General features: G+C 41.4%; 1 protein-coding gene across 5 annotated transcripts; it reads left to right on the top strand.

The window, feature by feature from the left end:
* Nucleotides 1-8,508: 8,508 nt before the first annotated feature.
* Nucleotides 8,509-12,542, top strand: LOC123426097 (DNA mismatch repair protein MLH1-like). Of its 5 annotated transcripts, XR_006622012.1 has the most exons (4): nt 8,509-8,926; nt 10,461-10,492; nt 10,792-10,907; nt 12,281-12,542. XR_006622012.1 is itself a non-coding variant. In XM_045109874.1 (3 exons), exons 1-3 carry the CDS (start codon nt 8,684-8,686, stop codon nt 10,801-10,803), a joined length of 282 nt encoding a protein of 93 aa, XP_044965809.1. In that variant the 5' UTR covers nt 8,509-8,683; the 3' UTR covers nt 10,804-10,891. The 5 variants fall into 5 exon arrangements, 3 of the variants coding, with proteins under 3 accessions (XP_044965809.1, XP_044965810.1, XP_044965811.1); XM_045109874.1 differs by lacking the exon at nt 12,281-12,542 and having other exon boundaries at nt 10,797-10,891; XR_006622011.1 differs by having other exon boundaries at nt 10,461-10,907.
* The last annotated feature ends 9,834 nt before the right edge of the window (nt 12,543-22,376 follow it).

The raw sequence follows: 22,376 nt of genomic DNA, 5'->3' as shown, positions 1-22,376 counted from the left end.
TTCATACCTGTTTGCGCGAGGGCTGCCCGCGGGGTCGCGCGCGGGTTTCTGGCTGCAGTGATGGTCTGCGCTACTTCCTCCATAGCCCGGACGTGTACTGACACGGTCGTCGTCGAACTGCGTGCACCTCTAGGGGTTTATGTAGTCGGGCCTCCAGTACTCCCTCCTCGTTCCGTGCAGCACGCCGGGGGAAGCTGGACAACGCCTCCCCAGCGCGGCCAAATCCCGTGCCTCCAGCAGCTCCTGCCGAATCCCCAGTGGTGTCAGGCCTGAGTGGATGTTTGGGGTACATCCGCATGGTTCCCCGGTTGTATCCCCTGGGGATGCGGGCTGACGATCACGGTTCCCACGGGGGCGCACTTGGGTATCGCCGGTGATGTCGTGCCCAAGAGCGCGCGTTTGCCCGTCGATGCGACGGAGGCAGGCGGCCTGTCGGCGCCTTAGCTCATGCGCCAGCAGGAGCGCGACATGTCTGTGTGTTGGGTGCTGACAAACTCGGAAGGGGGAAGAACAACGTGGACGTATGGAAGTGTCGGGGCGCGGGGGATGCCATGTGGTTGGTGAAGGTGGCATCCCCCGCCGCTCACTCGAAGCCCGTCCGGTGTGAACATCGGTCGACGGGGTCGCGGAGCGTCCCGTCCCGCCTGCGTCGGCCGTGCCACGCGAGCGGCCCGCCGCTTCGCGCAGATTTGTCGTCTCCCTATCATGAGTGTGACCAGCTTCACCGAGGCGAGCCCTGGGAGATACCTTGAGACATCCCCTACCTGGCACGCCAAATATCTGATTTCGGGCTCCGCAAAACCCAAAAAAATGGAACTCAGGGGCTTGTACGAAGATCTCTCGTGGTTCGCCTCACCTAACTAGCTACTTGCTGGGATGGCAGAGAACTCACTTGATGGTGAGGAAGACACAGAACACGACAGTTTACCCAGGTTCGGGCCGCTGAGAAGCGTAATACCCTACTCGTGCTTTGGTGGATTACCTCTCGTGGAAGTTGGTGGATGAACTAGTACAGTGTTCGAGGGCTTCCGGAGGCTGGGTGTCCTTTGTGTGGTGCCAGTGGGCGAATGAATGAGTCCCCCCTCTATGAAGTAACCTACTCTCTATATGTAGTGGCGGCCCCGGTCCTCTTCCTTTCTCGTTTCGGCGGGAAGGGATCCCACAACGGCCAATTTTAAAGGGGGATAGGGGAACAAGCTTCCCCTGTCCAAAAGTATTCTTAGCCTACAAAGTGTCTGTCAACGGAGCAGGGACGGGTCCAGGGATGATGTCTGTCCTTCTGGCGGGCGGTGTTGTCCTTGTTGCACCAGAATGGAAACCTTTGGGAGATGCTTTGGAGACCTGCGTGCGTCCTCACCCATTTTGCACTAAAAGGGGGAACTGCACCGTCCTGCTGTCTGCTGCTCGACTGTCCTTCCCCCACGTTATCCTCAACTCCTGAGGCCGGGCCCGCCTCGGAATATCCGCCGCTCCGGAGGGGTCCTGAGGAGGCCCCCTAGGGTTTAAGCTTCTGTCGCTCTAGCAACCCATCATCTACATATTTCTTCCCAATGCATCCACTATGCCCAAATAATGGTGAAGTGGCATGTATTTGACGTTCACATGGCACCACTAGAATAGAGACAACATATAACTTATCAAAATATTGAACGAATACCAAATTCACATGATCACTTGTAACAAGACTCATCCTATGTCCCCAGGAACAAACATAACTACTCACAAAGCATATTCATGTTCATAATCAGAGGAGTATTAATAAGCGTTAAGGATCAGAACATATGATATTCCACCAAATAAACCAACTAGCATCAACTACAAGGAGTAATCAACACTACTAGCAACCCACATGTACCAATCTGAGGTTTTGAGACAAAGATCGGATACAAGAGATGAACTAGGGTTTGGAGAGGAGATGGTCCTGATGAAGATGTCGATCGAGATTGACCCCCTCTTGATGAGAGGATCGTTGGTGATGACGATGACTTCAATTTCCCCGTCCAGGAGGGAAGTTTCCCCGGCGGAATAGCTCCGTCTGAGCTCTATATTGGTTCTGCGAAGTTCCACTTTAAGATGGCGGCGGCGCGTCCCAAAAGCTCTTATATGATTTTTCCAGGTCAAAACCCTTCATATAGCACAGGATGTGCACCGAAGGCCTGCCAGGGGGCCCACAAGCCTGCAGGGCATGGCTAGGGGGGTAGGTCGCGCCCCTAGCTTGTGGCCACCTGGTGGGTCCCCTCCCGTACTTCTTTCGCGCATTATTTTTTATATATTCCAAAACAATTCTCCATAACTTTTTAGGACTTTTGGAGCTGTGCAAAATAGGTCTCTCAGATTTGCGCCTTTTCCAGTCCAGAATTCCAGTCGCTCGCATTTTCCCTCTTCATGTAAATCTTGTAAAATAAGGGAGGAAAGGCACAAGTATTATACCATAATGTGTAATAACAACCCATAATACAATAAATATTGATATAAAAGCATGATGCAAAATGGACGTATCAACTCCCCCAAGCTTAGACCTCGCTTGTCCTCAAGCGAAAGTCGAGATCAATGAATATACCACATGTTTGTCGATAAAATAAAATACGAACATGAAGGCATCATGATTATATTTAGAACAGCAATGCTAGAGTAACAATTCATTCACAAGCAAAATATGCATCAAGAACTCTATTGGGAACTAACAAACTATGGTTTCAGTCATTGAGGCAATTCCAATTTATCGCAATGTAGGAAAGAGTCAATATAAAAGCTTGTAAAGAAAGTCCACATACTCAATCATCTTATAGTCTTTCATAATTGCGAACACTCACACGGTACCTATGAGGTCAAAGCTTCAATCGGACACAGAGAAAGATAGGGATTTATATTATTGCCTCCCAACTATATACCTCAAGGGTAATGTCAACAATAACAACTCATGATCACCCACATCCGTGTGTATATATTTCTCTAGATCATTCCCCAACACATGATGCTTGCCAAAAGATAAAGGCAAGATAAAGGAAATGGTGAAGATCACCACAACTCTTACATAGGGTAAATACTAAAAAGTAAAAGTAACAGATAGGCCCTTCGCAGAGGGAAGCAGACGTTGTCATGCACTTTTATAGTTGGATGCACAATCTCTTAAGGCAAAAGAACGTCACTTTATATTCCCCCTTGTGATAAAGAACTTTATTATGCAGTCCGTCACTTTTATTTCTTCTATATCACAAGTTCATATAAAGTTTATTTTCCTCGCACTAATAAACCACACATATTTAAAGATCAATTTTTATTCCTTGCACTGATGACAACTTACTTGAAGGATCTTACTCAATCCATAGGTAGGTATGGTGGACTCTCAAGGCAAAACTGGGTTAAAGGTTTTTGGATGCACAAGTAGTATCTCTACTTGGTGCAGGAGTTTCTGGCTAATATGAGGTGGAAGAAAGCGACACATGTTGAAGGATCTACAACAATATAACTTCTATTCGGAAATAAGCAAACATAACTCATTATGTTATCATCCTTGTCCAACATCATCGTTTTAGCATATAATATTTTAATGAGTGCTCACAATCATAAAAGATGTCTAAGATAATATATTTATATGTGAACCTCTCTTTCTTTATTACTTCCTTTTAATTTCAACAATGCCCAATAGCATTGTTTGTCAACTCACAACAAATTTCAATCAACATACTTTTTATAGTGAAGTCATCACTCCTCATAAGATCATTATGCATGTTCTTTTGATTTTATTCTATGCTTCTTTCTATTTCTTTTTCTTAAGATCATATGGCAAGCAAGCAAAGCCCTTGACTCAAAACTACTCTTTATTATATAACTCCCGGACTTGCTTACATAGGGGCAACAAAAACAAAAAATCAAAACTAGATCACACTAAAACTTTATTCTACTAGATCAAGATCTAACTAAAAGGATCAAACGAACAACAACAAGAAAACAAAGAAGTAAAAAGGTGTGATGGTGATACGATATCAGGGCACCTCCCCCAAGCTTGGCACAAGCCAAGGGGAGTGCCCATACCCATGTGTTCAGTTGTCTTCCTTCGGAGGTAGTGATGTTTGACTTGCTCGTGAGATTGAAAGCTTATCTAATTTCCACTTAAGCATGAAATTTTGTTCCCTTGGATCGTCTACTTCCAGCTCGATCCTCAATATCCTTTGACATAATTCACCCTTGCTCTCCTGCAGAAAACGAGAAGGGATAAATAACACCTTGGGTTTTCTCCTTGTATTTGGAAGGCTCGACTTCTTGGACTCCACATGCATATCTTCGGGTTGAGGCAAGGGAATCTCCTCCTCGTTCGAGCTTTCTTCCGCATACTTGCATATCTCCCGTTCCTCCTCCGAGCACAATCCATAGGGATCAACGTCTCCGTAGAGCTTGGGATGGGCAAGATAATGTGATACATAGCTCTCCCCATCGGAATCTTGGGACGACATCTTACTCTAAATCTGCTGCAAAAATAGCTCAAAACAAAAACAGGAGACATCATCGAGATACGGAGGTCAAAAGCATCGGGAGATTATATAATGAATTTTTGCCGACCCGAAGGAGTATACCACAAGAAAACGGTGTCCGGAGGGTGCACGAGGTGGCCACATACCTACAGGGTGCGACCAGGGGATAGGTCGTGCCCCTTGCTTGTCACCTCCTCGTGCACGCTTCAGACTACTTTAAAATTTCCTATTTTATTAAATATTCCAAAACTGGTAAAAATTGACATTGGAAACATTTTGGAGTCGGTTTGCTTACCATAGCACACACCTATTCCTTTTCGAGGTCCAAGACGTTCTGATAGGTCTTCATAATGTACTCCTCCGGAGTTATGGTATTGATAATATTTGTTTCCACATTTATGGGAGTACCTGAGATATAATGCTTGATTTTGTGCCCATTTACCACCTTCGCATTTGTGGCTTCGGCGTTGTTGATCTTGATGGCACCGAAACGATATACTTCCTCGATATTGTAAGGAGCTTCCCATTCAGAGAGAAGTTTTCCTGAAAAAAATCTTAAAGGAGAGTTGGATAGCAAGACATGATCACCTACATTGAATTCACACTTTTCTTTAAACAACTTAGTATTCCCATAGGCATGGGTTCTCCATTCATCAAGTGAGCTAATGTCAAATAACCTCTTTTCACTCGCAAGTTAGAAATCATAGTTAAGTTCTTTAATTGGCCAATAAGCTTTATGTCCTAGCTCTAGAGGTAAGTGACATGCTTTACCATAAACCATTTTATCAGGATACATACCCATAGGGTTTTTGTAAGCGATTCTATAATCCCATAATGCATCATCAAGTTTCTTAGACCAATTCTTTCTTGATCTGTTAATAGTCTTTTGCAAGATCAATTTTATTTCTCTATTGCTCGGTTCTACTTGCCCACTAGACTGAGGATGATAAGGAGAAGCAACTCTATGATTAACGTCATACCTAGCAAGCAATTTACGGAAAGCACCATGAATAAAGTGTGAACCACCATCAATCATTAAATATCTAGGGACTCCAAATCTAGGGAAATAACTTCTTTCAGCATTTTAATAAAAGTGTTATGATCAACACTACTATTTGGAATATAAGTATACCCACTTAGTAACATAATCAACAACAACTCGAATATGAGTATACCCATTGGACTTTGGAAAAGGTCCCATATAATCAAAACCCCAAACATCAAACTGTTCAATAACTAGAGAGTAATTCATAGGCATTTCCTAACGTTTACTAATGTTACCAATTCTTTGACATTCATCAGAAGACAAGGAAAACTTACGAGCATTCTAGAAGAGAGTCGACTAATAAAAACCAGATTGTAATACCTTGTGTGCAGTTCTATCTCTAGTGTGATGTCCTCCGTAGGCCTGAGAGTGACACTAGTATAGGATCTATCTGTGTTCATGCTCAGGTACACAACGTCTAATAATACCATCTACTCCTTCTTTATAAAGGTGTGGATCATCCGAAAAGTAATGTCTTAAATCATAGAAGAACTTTTTCTTTTGTTCGTATGTGAAGCTAGGCGGCATAAATTTAGCAACGATGTAATTAGCATAATCACCATACCAAGGAGCATAGCACGAAGCATTTATAACAACTAATTGTTCATCAGGAAATCTATCATCAATAGGTAGTGGGTCATCAAGAGCATTCTCTAATCTAGACAAGTTATCTGCTACGGGGTTAGCACCCTTTCTATCAATAATATGCAAATAAAATTCTTGTACCAGAAGAACTCATCTAATAAGTATAGGTTTAGCATCTTTCTTTTCCATAAGGTACTTAATAGAAACATGATGGGTGTGAACAGTTACTTTGTAATCAATAATATAAGGTCTAAACTTATCGCAAACAAACACAACTACTAAAAATTCCATTTCAGTGGTAGCATAGTTTCGTTGAGCACTATCTAGAGTTTTACTAGCGTAATGGATGACATTCAATTTTTTATCAACTCTTTGTCCTAGAACTGCACCAAAAACATAATCACTTGCATCACACATAATTTCGAAGGGTAGATTCCACTCAGGTGGTTGACCAACAAGTGTAGTGATCAAGGCTTTCTTAAGAATTTCAAATGCTTCTACACAATCATCATCAAAAACGAATGGAATATCCTTTTGCAAAAGATTAGTGAAAGGCTTAGAAATTTTAGAGAAGTCTTTAATAAATATATTATAGAAACCGGCATGACCAAGGAAACTTCTTATACCTTTGATATTTGTTGGACACAACATTTTTTCAATAGCATCAACTTTAGCTTTGTCAACTTCAATACCTATTTCGGAGATTTTATATCCCAACATGATGCCTTCATTTACCATAAAGTGGCACTTCTCCCAATTCAAGACAAGATTAGTTTCTTCACATCTGTGCAAAACTCGATCAAGGTTGCTCAAGCAATCATCAAAAAAAGTTTTATAAACGGAAAAATCATCCATGAAAACCTCAACAATGTTTTCACATAAGTCAGATAATATAGCCATCATACATCTTTGAAAGGTAGCTGATGAATTGCATAAACCAAAAGGCATACGTCTATAAGCAAAGGTACCGAAAGGACAAGTAAAAGTTGTTTGCTCTTGATCCTCTTTTGATACAAGTATTTGAGAGAAACCAGGGTAACCATCTAGAAAGAAAAAATGTGTATGTTTGGATAGTCTTTCTAGCATTTTATCTATAAAAGGTAGCGAATAATTATCTTTCCTAGTAGCCTTATTTAATTTCCTGAAATCAATTACCATTCTATATCCTGTAACAATTCTTTGCGGGATTAATTCATCTTTATCATTAGGGACAATAGTAATACCTCCCTTTTTAGGGACACAATGAACGAGACTAACCCATCTACTATAAGCAATAGGATAAATTATACCTGCCTCCAGAAGATTTAGTATTTCATTTCTTACCACATCCTTCATTTTAGTATTTAATCGTCATTGGTGATCAACAACTGGTTTAGCATCTAGTTCCAAATTGATTTTGTGTTGGCATAGATTGGGACTAATGCCCTTAAGATCATAAAGAGTATATCCAATAGCGGCATGGTGCTTCCTCGGAGTTTTCAATAATCTCTTTTCTTCATGCTCTGAAAGGTTAGCACTAATAATAACATGATATATCTCTTTTTCATCAAGATACGCATACTTCAGAGTGTCAGGTAATTGTTTAAGCTCAAACTCGGGATCACCCTCGGTTGGAGGATGATCCCCAAGTATTTCAACATGTAGGTTGTGTTTCAGAATAGGCTGCTGATCAAAGAAAATATTATCTATTTCATTCCTTTATTCATATGCATATCATTTTCATGGTCTAACAATTATAGTTATAAGAAATAGGTAGGAGGCACATCGATAGAAGCGAGACCAATAATTTCATCTTAACTAGGCAATTCTTTGTCATGGGGTTGTCTACGAAATTTAGAGAAATTGAACTCATGAGATGCATCCCTAAATTTACAGTAACCGTTTCTTTTTCACAATCAATCTTAGCATTAACAGTATTCAAGAAGGGTCTACCGAATACAATGGGACAAAATCATCTTGTGGGGAACCAAGAACAAAAAAATTAGTAGGATACTTTATTTTCCCACACAAGATTTCAACATCTCTAACAATCCCAATTGGTGACACTACAAGAAAAATGCTCAATTATGACCCCAAAAAATGACGGTGGTTTAATTGGTCATTTATCCATGACCAAAATTCCAAAATTAGTCATGACAAGTCTAAGAGGGTCCAAAGCCCATAACGTTATGACCTTTTGCGTCCATTAGGTCATGATACTATTGCACAAATTGGTCATTAAGTGCTACCGATTGAAAAAATAAGAAGAGAAAAAGTGATAGAGGTGTGTTGCATGAGGGAAGGGTTTTGAAGCGTCGGATATAGGAGGAGTGGATGGCTAGGATCTGTTTCTGGGGAGGGATCCGTGGCCTCCCATGTGATAGGCTGGCTGCCCAAGTGAAAAAAAACGAGAAAAAAAAGTGAAAGACAAAAATCCCACGACCCCGTCTCTCTTGGCGATCCCCATCTCTCTCTCTCCCCCACGACCTATGGCGGCCGATCCTCCCTTCGGCCTGAATACCAAAATCGACGGAACCTCTGCCGTCTCAGCCTCCCCATTCCCCACCTCCTCCGCCTGGTCCCCAGACGCGGCGAAGCGGGCATGGAGGTCGACGACGCGGCGCCGCGCGGTGGGGGTGGGGGCGGGGAGCCGCCCCGCATCCGGCGACTGCAGGAGTCGGTGGTGAACTGCATCGCCGCGGGGGAGGTTATCCAGCGGCCCTCGTCGGTGGTGAAGGAGCTCGTCGAGAAAAACATCAACGCCGACTCCTCCACCATCTCCATCACCGTCAACGACGGCGGCCTCAAGCTCATCCAGGTCTCCGACGACGGCCACGACATCCGGGTACGCTCGCCCGCCCGCTTCCTAAATAAACCCTAAACCCCGAAACCGACCCCCCATCCCGTCAACCCTTGGTGCTGCCGCGGGCACGTGCCAGCGTAAAAATCCTTCAGATGCGAGTTGTTAGTCGTGATTTCTGTTGATTGCAAGCTGCTAATCCTTAGTGCGTACAGGGCCATGTGAGCGAACGATTGGAGACTTTGGTCTTGGTGATTTTCTTAGTGCGTACAGGGCCAGTAGTGGTATAGGGCCAGTAGTGCGTACAGGGCCAGTAGTGGTTTGCATTATGTATCCATGGTGGCCTTGCAACATAATTGTTGGAGAAATCGGGATGGCCTTTTGCTTCCATGCGACATAACTGCCCGTCTAGCTCCCCTAGTGCCGCTCATGCTCATAGTCGACCATAGCTTACCTTGAATACATCTTTTTAAGTCTTGTCATCTCCAACATAGATTGGAGGAATGTCATCACCATCGCCTAGTTGCAGAGATTAAAGAAAAAAAAATCCACAACTTTTCACTTTCTCCCGTAATGATAGGTTGTTCAAGAAGCTGAAGCCAAGAACGCAGCTGAATAAAACAATGATGTAATTAACACATATATTTGGTATAAAGCATGGTAGTAGTGCCATTCTGAAAAGAGACTATTACACATTCCAAATTTCTTCCATGGAACAGGGGGCACGATTTTTTGTTGAAGAAATGACTCTAGTTGAACAAATTATTTTAAGCCGATCCACTTTGGCAAAACTTATGGTAGTTGAATTAATTCTTGTTCATTAGATTGTTAGTTGTAGTGCAATATGAGACAGATAATTAAATCTTGTGGACAGTATGGATAATTAAAGGGGATGACCAATTAAGGAAGCTGAACAACAATATTTTTGACCATACAAAAAGTAAAAAAGGAACCTGACTATCCGCCTGACTGTATCAACTATTTCTTTATACATGGTGTTGAAATAAAACCATCTAATGAGATAGGTAAGATTTATCGGACATGCCTGTTTGGTATAGAGAGAAAGATGACCGTGGGCTGAACTTGTTGAGAAAAAGGCCAGGAAGAAATATGGCTGAGTGGGTTGTCCTCTTTCCTAAATTAGCACCCAGGGTGTCTCTGTGGATGTATACTAACCTCATTGTCATATGATGTCGAGGTGTGTCACCAGAAATAAACAGCTACTACTGTGGATCAGCAAACTTAATAAAAGAAGCAGTATATTTGAAGGAAGTAACAATTTCACACTATGGCTAGAGCATCTTCAACTAAATGCATCCATGTTCATTTTTCTTTACCATTATTAAGAGTTGAATACTCCTTAAAGTGAAATATTGATGTCTGCTATTTACGCTTTGTGTCCTATTTTCCTCTCACCGTACTGCAATAAGAAAATTATTCAAAAATTTCACCACGATGTCCTATATTTTGATGCTTGCAGGTTTGCCACTGGTGCAACTATTTGTAGATGCTAAATTAAAATTATTGATTACTTTTATAACTGTGTGTCTATTTCCTTCTTGTTGAGAACCCCTTGCAGGCTTGGAAGTTTGATAGGTTTCCCCAACCCAGGTTGAGAACCCCTTGTCTATTTCCTTCTTATAACTTTGTGTGCAATTCTGCTTCTCTGTCACAATTTGGTGGATCCATTCTTATCTAAAATGCTTATATATAAACAGATGGATACAAGGTTCATAGTACTCTAGAAGTTTGGAATACCAAAAAAGCATGTGTTTGAGTAGTACAACGTTTACATGTCATTTTCTTGTTATCTGTTTCTGATTACCTTATTCTATCATAATATATGAGTTGATATGAATCAAATATTAAAAGTATTATTATTGTCTAACTATTTAAGTATCTCCCTTCAGAACAGACCTTGAACACATGACAAGGAAACGAGGATATTTCGGAGTCCCAGTTTAACTGTCCTCGAGGATGTAGGAGAGCCACCACCATTGCTTCCTTCCACAAGCAAAGGGCTTAGGTATCTGTTTTCGTTCCCTAATAGTTTTCATTTGCAGAACATGATTATATATTCCAATAAGACAACAGTAAAAGAGATTATTATTGTGATTGTGAATGATTGCTTACATTTGATATTGTTATGCCAATATATGTCGCTTTTAAAAACATCAACAAATATATATATAAGACAAATTTTATCTACAAGCAGTGGCAACTACCACCTAGCTAACTGATCTCCACGTGTCCACACTCTACGTAGGAGGAAGCCAATATGATAGGATGGATCTGGTTAACGGGTTCCTACGGAATCCAATAAGAACATCTAATTAAGTTTTATTATTAAATAATCCGATGAGTTGTGCAACCACTCCCTCAATTCTAGGCTACGCACTTGGTCAAACTGTTTATTGGATAAGCATATGTGGACGTGATGCCTATTATTCCTTGTGGAAGGAAAATCTTTAGGTAGAATCTGGAGTAACTTTAAAGAGAGAGATAGAATGGAGTAATTTTATAAGAAATTAATATATATGCAGTATGTTGTATTATGTGCAGAAAGTATGGAGTATTTCCATTAAATAAAGTATGGAGTATGTACTATGATGTATTTTGTTCACAAAATATGGAGTATGTAGTATGTTGTATTCTGTTCAGAAACTAGGAAGTATTTCCCATTTAAAAAAGTATGAAGTATGTAGTATGTTGTATTCTATTAAGAAAGTATGTATTATTTTCCTTCTAAGAAAATATGAAGTATAGAGTATTTAAAATATCTAATATATGTTATAATTCATGGTGTCTATCATAAAAATGTGTATGTACACCCATGGCCGGCCTTCAACGAAAACAAAATAAATTGACGGCGGCTGCGTTATAAACTGGAGCCATTAAAAAGAATTGAATTACAAGATGTGGACTTCTATAATTGATTCATCTGATATAAAGTACAAGATGAAGTACACGTAGATGATGCATGCAAACGTCATGTCAGCCATGCATCTTGGGCGTCTGCCATCCATGCATGTGATCATGTATTCGTTAACATTGATCCAGCCATACGTTGTTGTCATTGTCGTGTGCCGTGTGCCGCTGTAAATCGTTGTCATCCCGTAACGCTGGAGCGGAAAACTATCGATCATATGTACAACCGTCCCATGCCGGATATTTGATCTTGCTTTTCTTGTGCGGCTGAAAAGACCGCATGTACAGCCCATCGATCGTATGTACAGCAGCCATTACAAATAAAACTGTTTTGGTTTGTAACAAGAATATAAAAACAAATGTATTTCAACATAAGAAAGGTTGTTAGGTTGGTTAGTAGTCCAATAACGTGCAGTTTTACTAGTTTCCTTGGTCTGCTTTCTAAATTTTACCATCATTTTCTTCTTGCAGGCGGCAATGGCAAGGGTGGCATATTGTGCAGAGGAAAAGGATAAGAAGAAACTTGTGATTCTTATGCAATCTTTGTTGAACTCTCTTTATATGCGATTGTGCATTTGTTGGGTCCTTTTTTTGTGCACTTGTCCTTGCAAAAGTATTCTGTTATGCACATGTAAAATTATTTTAATGTGCACCTTAATGCGTAGAGTTGGTGGATGATGTATTGTATTTGATGTGATATGCTACTGAAATGAAATATACATTTTATTTGCAATCTTTTATTCTGTAGTACTTGTTTTTTAATGGGCCTATCCAGAGATATGCGTGCTTCTAGCAAACAAATGCTTTAACCCAAACAAATCAGACATTTTTAATAGTAAAATAGGTATTGGGTCAGTTTCATGTAGGCTAAATTGGTGGACTGGGAGCTGAAATTTATGATGATTTCATTTGGTCACTAGCAATGCAACGTCAGCTTGGTCACGTCAGATCCTACGTGGCTCACACAAATGGGTAATGACCAAACAAAAAATTTGGTCAATAGAGACCTACGACCAAAATTTTAGAAAGGTCATGTTTATTTATTCTTGACGGCCAACTATTGACCTTGTAAATTTGATAAAAAAAGTCAATAAACGACAACAATGACGAATCAACGACCAATATAGGGAGTGATAATTGACGTTATTTATTGTAGTGTGAAATAGTATCTCTATTAGCAAGCTTGATGGTAAGATCAATTTTCTCTAATTTGGCTGGTACAATATCAATCATAATTTCTTTGCATAAGGTAAAGGGAATTGCACTCACAGTAGCACCTACATCACATAAGCCATGATAACAATGATCTTCTATTTTAACAGAAACAACAGGCATACCAACAATAGGTGTACGATTACCCTTAGTATCAGGTCTAGCAATTCTACCGGCTTCATCACAGAAATGAATGACATGCCCATAAATATTATTAACCAAGAGATCTTTAACCGTAGAAATATTATATTCAACTTTAATTTGTTCACGAGGTATAGGTGTTCTAGTACAACTCTTACGAACCACAGTTGAAGCTTTACATTGTTCTTTTATCCTAACAGGAAAAGGTGGTTTCTCAATATAAGCACTAGGAATAACAGGATCAACATTATAAATGGTAATTTCTTCTTAAACTTCAATAGGTTCTACCACTTTAACTTCAATGGGAGGATGATATTTAAACCACTTCTCCTTAGGGAGATCAACATGGGTAGAAAAAGATTCACAAAATGAAGCTATTACCTCAGAGTCAACTCCATATTTAGTGCTAAAATCACGAAAAGCATCGGTGTCTATAAAGGATTTAACACAATCAAACTTAATGCTTATACCTGACTCATTACCTTCCTCGAGTTCCCAATCTTTAGAGTTGCATTTAATTCTTTCCAATAAGTCCTATTTGCATTCAATATCTTTCATCATAAAGGAACCCGCACAAGAAGTGTTTAGCATGGATTGATCATTACGAGAAAGCCGAGCATAAAAATTCTGAATAATAATTTCTCTCGGGAGCTCATGATTGGGGCATGAATATAACATTTACTTAAGCCTCCCCCAAGCTTGAGCTTTTCTTTCTCCTTCACGAGGCAAAAAATTATAAATATAATTCCGATCACGATGAACCATATGCATAGGATAAAGCTTCTGATTAAATTCCAATTCAATCGGTTGTAGTTCCATGATCCAATATCATCACATAGCCTATACCATGTCAACGCCTTTTCCATCAAAGATAAAGGAAAATCCTTCTTCTTGACGTCATCCTAGGGCAGACCTGCAAGCTTAAATAGTTCACAAACGTCATCCACATAGATTAGGTGCAAATCAAGATGTAGTGTTCCATCTCCTGCATAAGGATTAGCTAGCACATTTTCTATTATACCCAAAGGAATTTCATGATAAATATTTTTAGTAGGTGCAGCAGGTTGAGGAGCATCTCTTTGTGCTTCCAGTCGGGGTGAAGATACCCCGAACAAGCTCGTCAAAGGATTGTTTTCCATAGTGACGAGTGACAGTAAATTTCAGCACAATATATAAATTTTTTGTTACCAAATTCCACTTACCAAAGGCGCTTCACTCCCTGGCAACGACGCCCGAAAAGAGTCTTGATGACACACAAGTGTTGGAGATCTATCATAGTACTTTCAATAAGTAAGAGTGTCGAACCCAACGAGGAGTAGAAGGAAATGTAAAGCGGTTTTCAGTAAGGTATTCTCTGCAAGGCGCGTTATTGGAGCCATCCTAGACATGGACAAGAATATTAGATCACAGATGAAAAGATGAAGCTGATAGGGATTGGGGTGTGTAGCATCCGATGGCGACGCCCACCTCCCACCTCCCACATCGGCGGTCTCATGGCGATCTGGACTTCTAGCCGGCGTTTGATCCTCGCTCTCCGTTCATCCTCTCAGGTGAACTCTCACGATCTCTTACGTGGTCGTGCATGGCTCGCATGGATGGATCCACGTTGGATCTGGATTTTTCTCCCGGTTTGGCCTTCGCAGATGAGGTTTTTCAACACTCTGGTTTTCCGACACATCTAGTGAATCATCGCCGCCCGTTCATTATGGTGGTATCCTTCGGTCGTCATGCTTTCCGTCTCTCTGCGGATTAAGCCGCCGCCGCGCTTGAATTTTCCATTGGTGGTTCATCCATTGAGTTGCGGGTCTCTCAAGTCACAAACTCGGTTTCTCCTTCAAGGTCTCTTGCAAGCAAGTTGGTTTTCACATTTTGGCCTTACGTTCTTACAAGTGTTTGAGCTTTAAGTGCTTTTTTCATCTATGGGGCAATGGTGGTCCTAATTGGCGTCGGGAATTTTCATTATGGAAGAAACAATGTGATGCAAAATGGATCATTGTGAGCCCGTCCAAAGAAGAGCGGCTCTAGGCCTGATGGCAATGCATTCCAGACCTCTTAAGTCATCTTTTAAGTAGGGATCTTCCTGTCGCAAGAAATTATCTTTTGCAACCCTCCAGCAGTACGAGGTTTGCAAAGGCTATCGATGCCCCGTCTCTCATGATGAGATTCTCATGCTCATGCAAGCTGGTTATTCGGTCCCTCCACAGGAGTGTGTCATCATTAGTGCACCGCCGCCGGGTGAACTCCGGTGGATGTCGATGTCGCCACACATTACTCTTGGATAAGTTTGTCGTCAGGTGTCACCTTCCGGATCCTCTGGTACACATGTTGATACGAGCGATATCAACTGTATTTCTTCCTCCTCTTGCATGGATTCGGCTAATCCCTCCACGTTCGGCGGGATTTCAAATACTTCCAAAATCGCATCGTTGGAAGGTTCAAATAGTGGGCCTTTTTCTGATCCCATTAATGGGTCTTTGACGACTGCATCTTCAGTTGGGCCAGATATTTCTTCACAGTCGGATATTCCTTCTACATAGGAGGCCCACCTCCTCTTCGACGAGTTAATTAATGGCAGGGTTCAGGAGTTAATTAATGGGTCTTTGCACGATTTGCTCTTCTCGCGAGCATCTAGCTTCGAACTGCATGGTTTCGCCGATTTGCTCTGCTTGCGGCGGCGTGGGCCATACCAAATCTATCTGTGCTTCCTTTATGCGCGATAATTGTCTTACTTGGAAACGCAAAAGTCCCACCAGTTCCCATGTCGCTGATATCTCGGGAACCTCTGCTAATCTTGGGGAAACCGCAAAGCCTGCCGAGCAGTTCCTCCCTGTCTCGTCACCCCCATCGTCTCCCAGGACTCTCTCCGAGCCGCCGCCATTGATGCCTCCTCCTCCTGCTATGCCTCCTGAGATGGAAAACTTTGAGCTCGACCCTATGCGCTTCATCCCGCAGGGCCATAACATCATCGACGGAGGCCCTGATTGCCTCCCACGGACCTTCATCACGCCGTCCATAGCCATTACACGCAGGCATGAATAGTACAACATCGCCGAAGTGATGCCAGCCCCTCCTGCTGAACTGGTCACCCAGGTACGGCAAGAGGTGTTCGCCCTTCTACTTAATAGGTGTTTTCACGTTCGCTCTGCCCAACCATGGATTGAGGGGGTAGGATTGTTTGAACTCCGGGATGTTGCGGAAAGTTTTGCTGTTGTTCAGATGGTCCCCCAAGAACTGGGGAACGGCACTTTTGTTTGATGCATAAGGCACAACGACGACGCAGGTTTTAGAGGTCAAGCTGGTTTTCGTCAGGGCTGCCTGATGCTTTTGGGGGTCCCTTTGGACTTCCGCAACACAAATGATCTCCGGGCAGCGGTCAACATGTTCGGTGAGTTCCACCATTGGGTCAGTGATGACCCATTTTGGTTCGCTCCATTGTCTTCGCATCCTTTCCACATGATATGTTGGTTCCGCGGAGCGTCACTTTCTCAGAATATGCTGCCTGGGGAGGTGCTAAGGTCTCTTGGTCAGCGCATGTGTACATCTTGGGAGCAACTTTTGCCGAGCAGATGCCCAATGACGAAGACCATAAGACCCTCAATGGCAATCCTCATTCATTTCCTGGGCAACTCGTGAATGATATTCTGATGTTTGCATTGCCGCCATACCCTGCTCTTGGGTGGAATGCAGTGCCGCAACCACCCCCGGAGCCAGAGCCGCAAGTTCAGGATGCAGGAGGATGGGGTTGGGAACCTGATGCTCCGGATGCTCAACCTCCTGCACCAGAACAAGATCAGGGATCTATGGTCATCGATCATCCAACTTCCTCTGACTCCGTCCACGAGATGGTGGTCGTGGATCCTCACCTGCTCTGGCTGGGGCCGCTGCTGTGGAGGTAGCTGCTGCCGATCCTGCGCCCCCCAATGGTGGCGATGTGGAGGCAGAAGACAATGATGAAGAAGAAGCGCCAGAAGAAGCAGAGCATGCTGTGGAGGAGGCTCCTGTTTTTAATCCCCTGGCGATTGTCCCCTACCAGCGGCCCCCAGTCCAACCAACTAACCTGCTTGTTGGTGCGGCCAGGGTTTTTTATGGTCCTACTCTGCCGCCTGTGATTTCCTGGTCGAGGTCTTTCGAAGCACTTATGGGTGTGGCTTGTACTATGCACGTCTATAACATCCCAAAATTATAAATTTTGGAATGTTAATATAATTATTAGATTGATTGTTTGTTTGTTTGAGTGATTGAAACTTGAGTGGAATTTGAAACTTATCAAAAAAATGAGAGGGAATAAAATGACTTTCCCAAAATTTTCTATTTTGAATCCCTTTTCAATTTTGAGTTTGAATATTTTCAAAAACCCTTTGATTAAAAAAAAATCAAACGAGAGGAGGAAAATGACCCTCCAAAATGAGAGACAATGTCTTGATTCAAATTTTAAGTATTTGCAATTTATTTGAAATTCAAATTCCTTTTCATTTTAAAGTTATTGCAAAAAAATATTTTTTTTAAAAAGTATTTTTTTGGTTTTGAAAATATGTTCATGTTTTAGAAAATTTTATTCTGAAAATTTTGATATATAAAATACCTATATAAAATGTTCTCTCTTTTTCGTTTATATGTTTTTGTTCTGTGTTTAAAAAAAAATGTTCGTTCGCAAAAAAAAGAAAAAAGAAAAAAGAAAACAAAGGCCGCCTGGCCGTACTACTCATGTGGCCGGCCGATTCCTTTGGCCCATGAGACACCTTTGTCCCTTTTTTTTTCTATTTTCCCTACACTACGTATATGTTTAGTCCCACATTGCCTATCTATGGATCATTAGACCTTCCTTCCATCTATAAGTATAGACACATAGGAGCATCCAAAAATCATCTATTTCGGGTTAAATCGATCTTTTGGTTAAACTAGATTTATTAAATAAAAATATTTTTTCCTTCTCTTCGGCGGGATTTCTGGAAGTCGTCTCCTCATTGGAATTAGTTCTTACTCTGCATTCTAAAGGTATTTTCCTTCGTATTTTTTTTACTCCCGTAGTTTATTATTTCTAGACTAGTATTCCTACACTAGTATACGGTAGAGTAATTAGATATATTAATTAGTCTTCGTATTTACACATTAGTATTAGAATTCTTTTAGACATAGCACTTTTCTTCCGTAAAACAGCTTGGCCCTGATTTTTTAAATAGCCATAACTTTTTACTCGTTTATCCGAATTAGATGAAACCAATGCCTAGAGTTTCGTCTTGATCCCACCTATCCTGTGAACCTATCATATCAACTTTTCGAAATTTTCAAATTTCGAAATTTGTTCATATTCATATTCAAACTTCTTTTGATCATATCTTTTTATCCGTAGCTCCGTTTTAGATGAATCCAATTGCGTCGGATTCGTATCAAAGTAATATTCCTGTTTGTATCATTAGTTTTAACTTTTCAACTTATAATTTTGATCAAATCAGATTTATCTATTAGTGCCCAAAAGTGTTCACATCGTTTTAAGCCGATTCAATGTTATATTGACGTATTTGTATCTTTTGATCCGCTAGTTCAAATCTAGTAATTCTTTTTTCTACACGCTCATATTGATCTCCTATATCCAGTAGCATCATTAGTTTTGACCTTTGAACCTTACAAATTTGAGCGATTCAAATTTGTATTCGAACATTCATTTGATCATATCTTGCAAATCGTACCACCTTTTCAATTGATTCCTTTTACCCCTAAACACTCATGTCATATTTTTTTGTACGTAACCATCGTACTTCAGTTCAACTTCTCTTGACCTTTTGAATGCAAATTCAATTCATACTTCAATTCGTTGTAACTTGCGTTATTGTGCTCCATTTCAAGAAATTCTTTCTACAAATAAATTCGTATGTCTTATACTATTTGTCAAATAACATTCATGTTGTTCTCTCAATATTTTTGATCATCTCCCATAGTGTATGAAAGTCGAGCTTATATAGCAATAGTTCATCGTCCATTACCTCTTTTGATCTCATTCATGCACCTTCACTTTACAACACACTTAGGACCTTTTTATTAAACCTTAGTACGTTGTTATTTTGTACCAAGACATGCTTTGTTCTTATGTTCTCTTGGTTCTTCCTTTTTGGCATGAATGTTTATTGAATGCTATTCATTTACGATAGATTGCTCGGAGTGTGGCGAGTAGAATTATCAGGATTTTGAGAGCGACTATCTTCGTCAAGTAATACCAGGCAAGTCACTTTGATCATACTATCACCTATGTTTTATGCATCGTAGTTCCACCATCCTATGCCGAACTACATGCTGCTTAGGTACTTGGAAATTTTAGTATAGATTGTAGTATCATGTGGTAGGCACACAACAACCCCGATACTTGGCCCCGGGACGACAACTTTCATATTGCTATGCTTGAGTAGACGGGATTTCGGTTGAGTGCATAACACGAGTGATGCGAGGTTGATTAAATAATCAAGACCGGTTAAGACAAGATTTTCAAGACCTCGGACGCAATGCAACTCTGGGTGAAGGACGGTTGATCGGCTCCCTGGAGAACCCAGTGGATGACCCGGGATGCTGGAGAGGCCATGACATCCTGCGGAAAGCTTCACCCAGGCTCAAAGGGACGGATGGATATTTTCAAGACCCAATGCTTACCTGCATAGCCACAAGTCATGATGGGCTCTGGCTTGGTTGGACAACGTGGCGACTCTGGACAGGCGGTGCTAGCAGATGTAGAAGATCGGTAGGAATGGATGGGCACCGACAGGGATTCAGAGGGACCCGTTGAAAGACCATGTTTTGATCATCCAGTCTTCAAACACCTTGAAGTGCGAGGACATACTCGGAGGCGATCAAATCTTGTGGGGAACGTGTGCAAAACTCTGCAGAGTACTCAAACCTAATCGATTAGCCGTGTCCACGGTCATGGACAACTTGAGCCAAAGGAACTGAAGTTATCTGGATTTCTCAACACCATTATATATACTTGATGAGGGTAATTATTGACAACTCGGGTACGAGAACTAGTTGGCGGAACCATCTCGTTAACAACCAACCTTTGTAGTAATATTTTTCTTTTAGCCCCTCTTGTTGTAGGAGAAAATTTTGCTTTACGCTAAAAACTTACAACACCACCTGCCATATATGCATATAGTATAGATGATTACTTTTCACCCCTCTCTTATGTGACTTGCCGGCATATTCAGTATGCTGACCTACACGGCTGCAACGTCTTATGTTGCAGATATTTTTCTTCGACGAGTAAGAGTACGATTCAGGGTTATGGTCTACACTCAACTTGTCGTTGGTGTTTATTGGGACTCCACTCCCTTGACTGCTTCCGCTGAGATATTTAAGGTATATATATCAGTTTTACGCTATTTACATGTGATTGCACTTTGATATATACATTGATGTACTGTGTGTGCCAGCATACTGATCCAGGGATGTCACAGAAACACAGAGGCTTGACTCGTCTTGAGTCGGGTCGCTACAGAAATGGTATCAGAGCACATGTTGACTGTAGGACGTGAACCTAGAAACTAGAAACTTCTTAGGAGAGGATCTCTCAAAAATCTTATTTTCGAGAACACCTTTTACTTCTCATCTCTTCTGATTTCGTCAAAGGTTCTCTCTCACCTCAAATAGTTATACAATCCCCTTACCCCTTTGACCTCATGAAGAATCAACGGAGCTCTACTTCAAAGTAAAGAGGATTTCAACATGCATTTGAAGAATTGAAGGTGCACCAATTGAAGACTCTCAAGACCCGAAGAACTCGAAGACCCCGAAGCGTTCGAATATTGATATGACCATTAGAAGTCCAAACCCCTGTTATATACCCACGTTAGATACGATGATTTGTGAGCCGTCATTGGTGTGTGTTTTCCGACGGCCACAAATAAAACCTATTCTCAAAAATATTGTTTGTATTGTGTGTATCTCCCCCTCTCTTACCCGTCTCATCCCCAAAACCTCAACCCTACCAGATGGAGTATGGAGCTGGACTTGTAGTCTCTGGACCAATGACCCAGCTGGAGGCTGAAATATGGATTCAGAACATGGAGAACCACTTCGGGAGCAACTTGATCTCAAGGAAATATGAAGTGGAACACGCTCTTCAGTACTTTACACAAAGTGCTGCAATCTGGTGGAAAATGCACCATGCCATACAAGGATTTAGTGGAGCAGAAAATTGGGACGAATTCAAGAAGACTCTATTAAGATCTCGTCTTATTCAGAAGTGCTATGATAACCCGAAGAAGAAGACTTGTGCATGCAAGATCTGTGGAGAAATAGGACACACCCAGGAAGAACACAAGGATGGATGCACTCATTGTGAAGAAAATCACCCAGCTGAGGAATGCCCAACTAGTCAGGTGACTTGTTTCTTGTGTGAAGGAACCACCCACTACCCAGCTCAGTGTCACATTTACCCCAAGGTGCAACAGGTTGTCAAGCAGCAGAAAGATGCAGTGGAGGAAACCCTCAAGAAGAAGATTCTAGAAGAGCCGGTGATGAACGAAAATATTGAAGACCCTGATGGACAAGGTCTGACCAGATTTTTCTCCAATGCATGCTACTCATGTGGAGAAGAAGGACATTATTCACAGGACTGCACGAAGAGAAACCAAGAGTATCTGGGAAACTTCCCGACGGAAGAAGTGGAGTTTGATCCACTTGAAATAGAAGAACTAGCCAAAATAAAGGAGTCCGGAAAGAAGAAAAAGTACCCTCGAAAGAGCCAAATCTCTGTAGATATAGACCTGAGTCATGTCAGATGCTACAAGTGTATGGAATTTGGCCACCACAAATACATGTGCACAGGAAGGAAGCCGGGAATCCAAGGAGCAAAAGCAGAAGCTAAGAAGCCTCGAGACTGGTCAGAACTCATTTTCTTTCGTTGCAAGGAAGCAGGACATTTTGCTAGCGATTGTCCGCAAAGGAAGAAAGCTAGAATGGAGTAGTTAAGTTTTGACCATGGCAATAAGTGTAATCCGAAGCACTCTTGTTTTTCATAAGATCATGGAGTGAAATTTTTGTAACACAAGTCCCTGAGATTGTAATAACATCATGAATAAATGGAATTTATTGTCTCATGATTGCCTATGTTGAAAATGTATGCGTTGTTTCTCTACGAACAAAGATCTCTGAACAATTATGAGGATATGAGAAAAATATGGTCTATGCAGGCATGAGTATAATTCAGTTTAAGTGTGGTAGTAAATCG

This window comes from Hordeum vulgare, chromosome 2H (genome assembly GCF_904849725.1).
Source record: "Hordeum vulgare subsp. vulgare chromosome 2H, MorexV3_pseudomolecules_assembly, whole genome shotgun sequence".
Lineage (NCBI taxonomy): Eukaryota > Viridiplantae > Streptophyta > Magnoliopsida > Poales > Poaceae > Hordeum > Hordeum vulgare.
The sequence above is the reverse complement of the archived record's forward strand: the minus strand, read 5'-3'. Positions and strand labels throughout refer to the sequence as shown.

Excerpts from the sequence above, each read along its gene's own strand:
- LOC123426097 (XM_045109874.1), top strand. The coding sequence starts at position 8,684 with ATGGAGGTCGACGACGCGGCGCCGCGCGGTGGGGGTGGGGGCGGGGAG. Across the intron at positions 8,927-10,460 it reads ACGACGGCCACGACATCCGG|GCTTGGAAGTTTGATAGGTT; the intron begins GTACGCTCGCCC and ends AACCCCTTGCAG.